Here is an 11,889-nt window from a genome sequence, read left to right on the forward strand (position 1 = left end):
ATCATTTATACTCGGGGACAACTTCTTCGTGAAAGTGATGAAGGCTTAGACTTAGAGTCTTTATGTTATCTACATTATTCAGACCATTGTCATTTGAATTTAACATAGTTTGATCCAAAGTATTATTCTATTGGTGACAATGGAGTTGATGTTGAGACTCATGGAAGACATACTTTCAATTATGTTATAAATTTTTAATATACAATGACTTAGGAATGTCATTATCAAATGAATTATGTTAATATTGGGCTAGTACCTCTTAGATCATCTTTTTATTATTGAATCTTATATTTGACCTTCATTTTGTATGACCTAAACTTTATTAATAAAATATTCAGTTTAGAATATTTTTTTTATCTTCATTATTAAGTATCATTCTATCACAAAACATATTTGGTTTCTAATTGTTGATTTATATGCTTAAAGTCATAGTTTATTATATAAATAAATTTGTTCTAAAATTCCACTAAAACTTCACGATATTTTTTTGAATTTCGGTGATATCCGTGATTTTTCTCAGAATATCCACGATATTTAAATATATGTTGATATATCCGTAAATATGACTTATCAATATTTATATTAATAATGATATTTTCGTCCTTGAATAGACAATTGCATCTTTTACTTTGCTGTAGTTATTCAGGTCAAATAGTGTATCAATCATTTTGTTTATAACAGTAAAGATATGTTTGAACGGACAATTACATCTTTATCCTTTACAATTTCATGAATTCCTATCTAGTCCCTATCTTTAAATAGTAGGTGGGCCAATAATTTTATTTGAAGATAATTAAAAAAAAGAAAAAAAAATGTGTTTTTTTTTTTTTGCTGAAGAAAACATCACATGTGTGTATTTGACTGACAATGTACAAAAAGTTGAAGCTACAGTATAAACCGAAACTTAATTTTATAGAAACTAGAAAGGGAAGAAATACTCTTCAATAAATAGATGATTGTTGAGCGGGCAAAAATATTTCAACTACGTACAATGTTCATTGTTCATTGCTAATTCCTCCATTTTTTTTCCCACTGTAAGCTTTTGTCTTCCATTTCTTCTCTTCAAGTTCTTTCAATCTTTGAAAATAAACCACAGATTCCACAGTTTTCTTCATTGCCATGGATGCAGTGCTGTGGACCGCAATCGTAAGGTTCCGTACTCTCTCACACTTCCACTCTCTCTTCGTTTCTTCTTGCTTTATTTGTTCAGATGCAGAAACTACGTACGATTCCGTCAGAGGAACAGACGAAATCATGATTCGGGTAATCTCCTATGCGTCTTTTCGTTTTTTCAATTCGTCAATGTTCGAGCGTTTGTTTTTTAAATGTGTTTCTTTTTTTTGGTTGTGATGAGTTTGATTTTCGTTTCTTGTTTGTTTTGGTTTGGAAGGATTTCGATATGATTCTTAAATCTCTGTCTCTATGTATATCTGTCTCTCTGTGTTTGGTTGTTTCCTGAGACGTTCCGATTGGGAATATACGTTTTTATGAGGATTTAGTCTTCGAATAATAGTTATCTGCTTCATTAATCCGAGTTCAGGATGTTTATGATTACTGTATGTGTCTTTTTGTGTTAATGTATTATTGTTTTCACGAATAATCTCTTGAGCTGAGAAGTCTGTATGCATTTATTTCGATATTGCACATTTGTGAAATTTCGATTTGCGCTATTCGTGTTTTTCTTTATATGAATATGTTGAAATTTTCATATCAAATGAGGATGATTTGAAGATGTTTGTGTTTTTGCCGATGAGCAGTGATATAAGAAACATGCCAAGCGAGCTATGGTTTGCACTGCCGACGATTTACAAGAATGGAAAGACTTCCCTAAGGGTCTGAGGGTTCTTCTCCTTGATAGGGACAGTCGCTCTGCTACCGAGATAAGATCAAAACTTGAGGAAATGGAGTATGTTGGTGAGACATTTCAAACGCCTCATTTTTTTCGTTTAAGATATCTTTTTTGTTAGAAATCCTCTTTCTTCTAAATCACTGTTACTTTGCTGTCTCTTCTTCAACATTCAAATATATTTTCTTTACTCACGTTCTAAAGAAGCTATCGCTACTTGGTTGCTTGAGGAGATCTGCATTCTCTTTCCTATAATCCATCTTTGGATGCTATTTACATGTATATATTTCCATAGAAGTTAGCCCCTTTCTTTTTTTTTGGCTTGGTTATGATTTGAGGCTCGAACTTTGATCCAGCCATGTTTCGTTTTGGTCATTAAATTTTTGGTTGGAATTTTTATTTTGTTTCTTAAACTTTCATTATATTACTTATTTAGTATTTATTGGAAAAATGATAATACAAGTATGACATATATATAATGAGTAAGATGACGTCACATTTTCAATAAATTAGGTATACATCTTTATAGTAGGGAGTAAATGTGGAATATAATTAAGGTTGAGGACTAAAATTAAGATTCTAAAGAAATAATAAAAATAAAAAAAAATAGAGACCAAAGTAGGGAAGTTCAAGAACCAAAACTGTATTTAATATTTTTCATTAAAAAAATGTAACAATAATCAAAGTACTATTTTCAAATATAGAAAAATGAGCCAACTTATTTACAAATATAACAAAATGTCGTTGTCTATCAATGATGGACAGTGATAGACACTGATAGACATCTATCAGTGTCAATCACTTATAAACAGTGACAAACAGAAATACTGATAGACAATGATATTTTATTATATTTGAAAATATTTTGCCATTTAAAATAATTAATAATCAAATGTATAGTGGTTGAGCCGAAGTTATGAATAGATTGAAAATGCACTTATTTCTACTCGATGACTATAGAGTTTCATTATTTTTTTTCCAAAAAATGTGTATTTCCAAATATTAATTTGTTGAAATCTGAATTCGCATTATTGTGATCCCATTTTTATGTTCTCTATTTCTTTAAGAAGCTGCCTTTTTAGTTTCTTTTATGCTTCTGTGTTGAGAAGGTTCACTTGTCATACTGCAGTTTTTTCCTGCTGTGATGAGAAGGAAGCTTTGTCGGCAATTTTGAACACACCGGGAAACTTCCATGTTGCAATTCTGGAGGTACGGCTAATGACTTTCTGAATGGAACTATACATTTAGGCCTTAAGCTGACTCCTCTGCTATGTTACTTGATAACATTCACTTCTCATGATCTGATTGGACCATTTTCTGTCTTTTTTGAATTCTTGGATCCATCTTTGGTCACAGGTGTGTGCAAGAAATTACGATGAAAGTTTTAAGTTACTTGGAACTTCCAAGGACTTGCCAATAATAAGTAAGTTAACAACCAAAACTGGTTAAGATATATATCATCGACCAAAAAGTCAAAGTTCCAAATCTCCACCCTTAACATGTTGAACTACTTAAAAAGATAAAACTAATTTCTTCTCAGAATAAACAAGACAGGTTTAACAGCTTCCTTCAGCTAACTTTACGGTTCCTGACCTGACACTGAGATTATTTTTTCTGTGGCACAGTGACTTCAGATGTTCATTGCCTAAGTACTATGATGAAGTGCATTGCAGTAAGGATTCTAGTGTAATCTCTCCTTAAATGGTCTCTGTCTTTGGTAATCTAAAACTAGACCTTAGTTTAGTAGCCCTTTCAAGAGTTCCTTAGGGACTGGTTTACTTTGGGTAGACTGACCGACTGCAGAAAGCCTTCCACCGGTAGGCATGTGTGTGTTCTGCAATAATTGGTTTCAGTTTCCAATTTTCTTGTTGGTATTAGAAATCAGATTCTAAACAAAGCTAGTATCAGTCATTTTCGTTTGATCTCCAGCAGAAGTTAATTCTCAGATCATAACCATGTTTTTGCGTTATTGCCTATACATCTCGATTTACTATTTACGTTCAGCTTGGTGCAGTTGAGTTCTTGCTGAAACCACTCTCTGAAGACAAACTCAGGAATATCTGGCAGCATGTCATTCACAAGGTATTATTCAGTTCTGGCAAAATTTATTTTTTGCAAAAGAAACACCGAATTGTAATGACAAAAATATTGACCAACAATATTTTGAGAAGGCATTTTCCAATACTTCAAAGCCTGATGAAGACTCTGTAGCATCCTTGATGCAACTCCAATTAGAGAATGAAAACAAGAATGGAGTTTCGGAAGATATGGAAGTTCTTTCTTGGATTCAGGATATTGTGTGGGAGGAACCAGAAGGAAGTGATAAGTCTCAACTGATCATGGAAGCATCTAGGCAAGGTAGCTGGGAAAGCGGAGATCAAATGAACTGTTCAATAGAAACAGATTGCAGGGACAAAGATGTTCAGTCTAAATTCGTCGAAACTACTTCACATGATTTGGTTTGTGAAGACCCCATTCAGGAGGGCCAACCTCAATTATCTGACAAGGTAATGGTCAAAGTAGACAAGAACTTTGCTGTTTGTTTAATAAAGGCAGAGAGTAACATTTATCATTCCTTTGCAGAATAAATCTGGTGTCAAAAGTGATCCTTTAGCTGCTGAAAACTCAATCCAAGGATCTGATGTGAACCATTCTGCTGGACCCAAAGCGAGGAAAACTAAGGTAAATTATACGAAACAAAATTTTTTAGAAGTGTTAAGAGTGTTGATATAATGTTAAATTTATCTTCATCCACCAGCTAAAACTTTTGGGTCTATCGGTGATTTAACAAGAAGTATCTTCATGCATATGTGAAGTTTATGCGTATTTTCACCGTGTCAAGGCTGAGATTTTTCTGTGAAAGTGTGTATATTATCCAAGCATGTCACTTCATCTAGATGAAAGTTTAAACACATGAAACAGGCAAAATGCTGAAGTTTCTCTTTTATGAAAACTGCTTACAATGGAATGCAGGGTAACATTTACAATTCCATGCCAAACTTGAGATTAACTATGCTGGCCAACTACTCACAAATTTCTATGAATGACAACTTAATGTTATAGGGTCAAAAATGTTGTACTTAAGATTGATTGATTGCTTGTGTATAAACTAGCCAAGTGTATCATGAATGTTAAAAGGAAAAAATAAAAAATAAAGAAGCTTAACTTGACTTCTTCACAGATACAAAAATTTATGTTTATGTTTTTTATTGATCGATTGATTATTTTTTTATCCTTGGTTAAAAAATGGGCTTTCCTTTTTTTTTTTTTTTTTTTTTTCTTCTAATCTTAGTTAACGTATAATTGATTTGAACTTTAAATTTGGGTCCAATATTTATATCGGACCATTTTCTCTTTAAAAAATTTCTCAAGCGTATCAGGGAGTATCCCAAACGTGTCCCCACATGTCTGAGATTATATATAAATAAATGAAAATAAGACACAGAAATTTGCATGCTGAACACATGCCAAAATATGTCCGTGTACTTGATTGATTGATTGCCTAAAATAGAGTATCTGTAGTTCATAGTGATATACTGTTGGCCAATATTGTCCATTAGGTGGACTGGAATCCACAGCTACATAGAAAATTTGTTCAGGCAGTTGAACAGTTAGGCATAGATCATGCAATTCCTTCCAAAGTACTTGAGCTTATGAAAGTTGAAGGTTTGACAAGGCATAATGTTGCAAGTCATCTCCAGGTGGCCACCTGACTTTGCTCTTTCATATTCTTAAAACTTCACCTCCTAAAGTTTATCATATATATTTATATATTTTTTCTTCTTTTGGTTTTACTTTGTTTATGCAGAAGTACAGGATGCAAAAGAAACATGTAATGCAGAGAGAAGAAAATCCAAGGTGGTCACATTATCCAAGATGTACAATACAAACCAATCACTTGAAACCTATAATGGCTTACCCTTCTTCCTATCAACCAAACTGTGGAATATCAGTGTCTGCTGTTTGTCCAACATGGAGACAGACCAATGGCCATCCACCTATTGTCCACACGTGGGGCCCACCTGGTTATAGCCATTGGCCGCAACGAGGAATTCAGCCATGGAATTCTTATGCAGGGGTAACGTTTTCTATTCTTTATAGTTCACTCTAATATAATCAGATTCCCACCACAAATACCCCAAAGTTCTCTGCAAAAGTACATGTTTAGGAGTAATTGGTTGAAGTAATGATTTTTTTAAAAAAAATTTGGATATAATTAATTTTGTAAAATAAATTTTCATATAATCACATTGATTTCAAACTTTTAAAAGTAATTTTGAATTATTAGGTTTTAGTTTCAAAATAATTTTAGAACTACCATATTACTAAAAAGGGAAAATAATATTCTTAAATACTGGGCAATTTTGGTATTTCAATAAATGAATGAAATAAGCACCTCACAACTAATTATAGAAAAATCTATTTTAATTGATTCTAGAATTTCTTAAAATTAATTTCAGCATGTGTCAAACATCAATATTTTTAAGATTCATCGTTTTCAATGCCTTGTCCGTACCAAGAAATAAGAAACAGGCCCGAAATCTAGGAAACATCATGGTTCTTCGTTTTCAAAATTTTTTTAATGTAAATTATAAACTTAATGTCACAAAATTTTTAAAGCTATTGTCCTTCAAGAACAAACAAAATAGTAAAATGGAAAAAAAATAAAGTTGTGATCTAAGAAACCCATATACTTAATTTGACTAACGTTCTACACTTAGATATTCTGATATTTCTAGATACTTATCAAACACTTGTCAGTGCAATAGATTTGTTAGACACTATTTGAATAAAGTCAAAGTAGGTCCAACATTTGTTAGACGTACATTGAACACTAGTTAAGTATATTAAATAGACACACATATAACAAAAATAATAAATTTGGAGAAACACATCAAACTAATTTCTTAAATATGTAAACGCACTGACTTTGAATATATTTCTTCCATAAAAATGATATATATTTTAAAGAATTGTATATTTTAATAAACATATCAATCCTTGATGTGTCTGTGCCTTAGATTAAAAAAAAAATTGTATGTCATCTCGTGTCTACTTGTGTCTATCTTATCCCTACTTCCTAAGTTGTGATAATAGTTTTCCTCAAAACTGATTGTTTTAGGTGCGAGCTGATGCATGGGGTTGCCCTGTGATGCTGCCTTCTCACACTCCATATTTTTCATTTCCTCAGGTGAGAGATGGTTTTTCTTTTTTCTTTTTTTTTTTTGTTTTTTGTTTTTTTTTTTTTGTTTTACCGAGAGGTAAACTGAAATTTAACCTTTTTTTTATTTATTTTATTTTTGGCTATTTTGCAGCATGCATCAGCATCACACGATATGCATACAGTAAATAAGAGCTATGGCATGCCTCAGAGTTTATGTGATCTTCAACCAGTAATATAAACCTCCTTTTCTTTTATATTATGTGATTATTTGTTTTGATCAATTTTAGCAGAAATTAAATCATATAGATTTGAAATATCATATTCATACAATCAGTATAGTCTTTCCTACACATGTTTTGTGCAAAATACAATATTTGAGCGTTCAACTACAAAACAACAAAAATTAAAACTCTATTTGATATCAATTCATTTTTAGTTAAAATTATGGAATTTATGTTGTTTCCCATCCATTTATTTACGATGATTTTTTCTTTTGTTTTTATCAACTACTTTTTCTAGCTTTCAATCAAAACTTGGCTTGTTTTTTAAAAACATTGGTAAAAAGTAAATAACAAAATGATGAAATTTATAGGCGAGATGGTGTTCATAAGCTTAATTTTCAAAAACTAAGACTCTGTTTAGTAACCATTTCGTTTTTGGTTTTTGGTTTTTGGTTTTTGAAAATTAAGTATATTTCCTCGTAATTTCTTATAATAATTTGCATCTTTCTTAATTACAATAGTTGAATTCTTAATCAAATTTTTGAAAATAAAAATAAGTTTTTAAAAACTAGTTTTTTTAGTTTTAAATTTTGGCTTAGTCATTTAAACTATTGGTAAAAAATAGATAACAACGGGAGAAATTTGGAGGTGGAAATAGTGCCTATAAGTTAATAAATTTTCAAAAATAAAAAATAAAAAATAAAAAATAAAACGGTTAACAAAGGGCGTAAATGATTATCAAATGTGTCAAATCTTCCCTCTATTGTTTTCAAATTGGGTTTAATCATTCTTAATTTAATTATCTAAATTTGTAGCCAAATTTCTAATAAATAAATAAATGGACTCCCAAGCCTTTATTTTAGCATTTGTTAAACGTATTCTTGAAATAGATTATAGGTCTGTTTGGATGGCTCTTTTAAGTTCTTAAATAGCCTTTTTCAAAGAAAATCATTCAAACATATCCCGAACAGAGTGTTGAAATAAATAAATTTTTGAAAAACAAATAACAAAACTGTTGGTTAACTATTTAATTTTTTTATTTTTTATTTTGAAAATAAAGTCCTTAAACACTATTTCTATCTATTCATTTCAATGGTATGTTTAACTAAAAAAATATAGTTTTTAAAATTTATTTATCTTTGAAATTTAGTTATACATTTAACTATTTATTTAAGAAATATGCAAATCGACAATTTAAAAAACAAGTCAAATTTTAAAAAGTTAAAAATCAAATATCAAACGATTATCCAATAGAGTCTATAAAACGGGATTGAAACAACTAATATTAGTTAATTATATTTGGTAGGATGAAGAGGTGGTTGACAAGATTGTGAAAGAGGCAATGAGGAAGCCATGGTCACCGCTTCCATTAGGGCTCAAACCTCCTTCTACAGAAAGTGTTCTCACAGAGCTTTCTAGGCAAGGAATCTCCACCGTCCCTCCTCAAATCAACGGCTGCAGACCTCCCTGATCCCACCCTCTTATCTATTTGGTGATTGATTTTAACCAGGTTTGTTAAACAATAATACTTATTTTGGAAGGGAATAAGAATAATATATTTTATAAATTATTATTTTAAAATGCATTTTTGGTCTCTAAAGCTCTGTATTGATGTATATTTGGTCCGGCTTAATTTCAAATATAACTCTAAATGGTGAGTGACTTAAACTTGCTGTTAATTGATTGACAGAAAATTGATGTATAAATGAGTCACATTTTTACTACTTTTTAACTTTTTTAAAAACCATTTTATGGAAGTATCAATTTCTCTTTCAATGACTAGATTTGCAAGTTTCAGTGTTTCACCGTACGGCACAATAAAATTATAAGATTATTTAGGGAGATCTCCATACTCGTTCATATGCATTTTCTATAGCACGTCATGCTTTTTTATTACTCATATTTATGTCATAGTCTTGCTTTATGTCTTTTATGATTTCATGTTGTTTGTATTGACGACCAGCTCCTTCGGATTTGGAATTTATTATTCTCCAATTGTCTCTAACCACTATTCAAAATATCAAGAGAACATGAATGAATATTTACATTGATTTTTTGAATATGTATTGAACCTTTCAATTTGACTGTTCCCAATCTTCACTTAAATTCTCATAAATATATTTGACATAGAGCATCTCTTGAAGGAATCAAATTCCTAGCAAAAGCGTTTGATTGTCTTTTGCTTCAAGTTTTGTTTAGAAATAAAATTCAGAAAAGCATAAAACGGTAAATTACAGAATCATAAACATATTGTAATTTTAATGGCTAAGCATGAAAGGAAAAGGAGAAGAGATGACCGTTGTAGAAACTCTTTTTTCTGGCGAATCAAACTCATCCTTCTCTGTGGGATCGCCTCTAAAAGGACTTCATTGCGATGATTCTGGTGAGTACCAACTTGTGGGAGTCTCTTTTGAAAAGATAAGGAAAATGAGAGGGATAACAATTTTTTTTCAAAGAACATTTCTCTATGTAAAATTGAGAGAGAATAATGGAGAGAGAAATTCTTCAAGCAATTATGCAACCACTTCGAAATGCCAAAGAGGTTGTATTTAAAGAGAGAAAGGGAGTGTGACTCCCCACTTCCCACTCTCCCACTCCCCTTTATTAAGGGGAGTGTATAAATAAATAATAATCAATTAAATAATTTAATTAAATATCTTATATTTAATTAAATGAATATTTGTATCATATTCAAATGTATAATTCTCTCTAGTTTTAATATAAATCTCATTTTTATTAACTTTTAACATATAGTTTTATTATTTAAATCATATTCAAATACATTCATCTCTCGAATTATATAATTTAATTTTGATACGTTATAATCTATAATTTAATTTTGAACCTTATTTATATTTATACACATTATATTAATTATATCATATACAACTAATATATATTCCCTCTAATTAGTTTGAACATTTCAAATTAATCTTCCAAAATTATGGTCCTTATTAATCTGTTGTGAGTTAGCAAAAGGACCTAACGGAGCTAGATTATAAGCTCCAATTATATGAAATTAATTAATTGAACTCTTTAATTAATTAATCAACTTTTGTTAACTATTGAAACAACCACTATAAACCCATAATTGCACTCACACGATAGAACATGTTGTGTCCATGGATATAATCATTACATGTAAATCGATCATTCAAGAGTTGTCCATAATTACAGCTGGGTTAAATGTCTGTTTCACCCCTACAATTATCTCTGTATCCTTAAGTACCATTGATCCTTTGATGAACAATTTGTTTATGGTCCAACCATAAATCAAGTCCCTCTCGGGCCAATGAGAGGGTGGTGAAGGATCCACATTGAAGGGACCCTAGAGTAGAAGCGGATCTCCCAAATCTTAATTCTTTACAGAATCGTAATTTTTACAGAGAGGAAGAAAAATTATGCACTTAAATGGAAAATATACAACATGCTATAAAAATAAATAAAAAAATTAGGGTTTCATAAACCCTTACCTTTGAAGACGATCTTCAATGGAATCCTTCAGACACCACCATAACAGCAACCTCGGTATTCTCTGATGAGAATCCAAGAGGAGTGAGAGCTCTGGTAATTGTAGAGATTTGAGGGAAGGAGAGAAAAAACTGTGAGGAAGATAGAAGGCTTGAAAAACTTGAACACCACCACTGTATATTCTTTCTCTCGTTTTTGTTGGAGGAAGATGAACTAAATTTGAATACTCATCTTCCACTTACGTGATATTGGAGAGAAAAAAAGGGAGGGAGCTGAAACTCCCTCCCATTAATAATTAAATATAATTAGATAAAATTAAATAATATATTTAATTAAATTAATAATTTAATATGTATTAATATGATAATTACCTTATCATATAATATATATTAAACTATATATTAATATAATATAACCTATAGTTTTAATATTGTATCATATACAATATAACATATAGTTTCTTTTCTCTTACTAATGACATTTAATATAAATCACATTTATATTAAATTTAATAATATGAATCCAATTCACATAATTAATATTTGAATCATATTCAAATATTTATTTTCTCTCAAATAAACTTTATATTATAATGTATCATAATACATTATAACAATTCTATCATATATAATTAATTTAACTTAATTATATCATATGTAATTAATTCCCTCAATGAATTTGAACAATTCAAATTAATCCAAAAATTGATTCTCATTTAGTCCTATTGAACTATCGAGGGAACCTCATGGACTTGTAATTTGAAGCTCCAATGCTACGTGAATAATTAATTAAATTATTCCATCAGTTAACTATCGAGCACTCCACAAAGACACGACAGCTGCAGATATATTTCTGTGTCCATTGAATATAACCAATCAACAGTGCGATAACTCTTCACAAATTGCTCGTAAGTACAACTAGACCAAAATTACCGTTTTACCCCTGGAGTTAGAATATAACCAATCAACAGTGTGATGACTCTTCACAAATTGCTGTTAAGTACAACTAGGCCAAAATTACTGTTTTGTCATTGTAGTTACATCTAACTCCTTAAGTACTATTGATCCCTCCAATGAACAATAAATCATAGTCCAATTATGATTAAACCCCCTTGGGCCAGGAGAGGGTGTGACACCACATTGTTCAAACCCCAGAATCAACCATTAATGGAGTAATTTATCTACTTG

The 11,889-nt window shown here is 30.6% G+C and overlaps 1 protein-coding gene across 4 annotated transcripts; it reads left to right on the forward strand.

Annotated features, from left to right (window-relative positions):
* Nucleotides 1–881: 881 nt before the first annotated feature.
* Nucleotides 882–9,073, forward strand: LOC120070037 (two-component response regulator-like APRR2). Of its 4 annotated transcripts, none has more exons than XM_039021895.1 (14): nt 882–1,034; nt 1,130–1,263; nt 1,758–1,914; nt 2,976–3,055; nt 3,203–3,269; nt 3,472–3,518; nt 3,851–3,928; nt 4,018–4,353; nt 4,430–4,528; nt 5,407–5,547; nt 5,655–5,924; nt 6,969–7,037; nt 7,162–7,239; nt 8,538–8,702. In XM_039021895.1, the coding sequence occupies exons 3-14, from the start codon at nt 1,785–1,787 to the stop codon at nt 8,700–8,702; spliced, it is 1,560 nt and encodes a 519-aa protein (XP_038877823.1). In that variant the 5' UTR covers nt 882–1,034; nt 1,130–1,263; nt 1,758–1,784. The 4 variants fall into 4 exon arrangements, with proteins under 4 accessions (XP_038877823.1, XP_038877826.1, XP_038877827.1 ...); XM_039021898.1 differs by having other exon boundaries at nt 903–1,034; nt 1,211–1,263; XM_039021896.1 differs by having other exon boundaries at nt 968–1,263; nt 8,538–9,073.
* The last annotated feature ends 2,816 nt before the right edge of the window (nt 9,074–11,889 follow it).

This window comes from Benincasa hispida, unplaced genomic scaffold, assembly GCF_009727055.1.
Source record: "Benincasa hispida cultivar B227 unplaced genomic scaffold, ASM972705v1 Contig793, whole genome shotgun sequence".
NCBI lineage: Eukaryota > Viridiplantae > Streptophyta > Magnoliopsida > Cucurbitales > Cucurbitaceae > Benincasa > Benincasa hispida.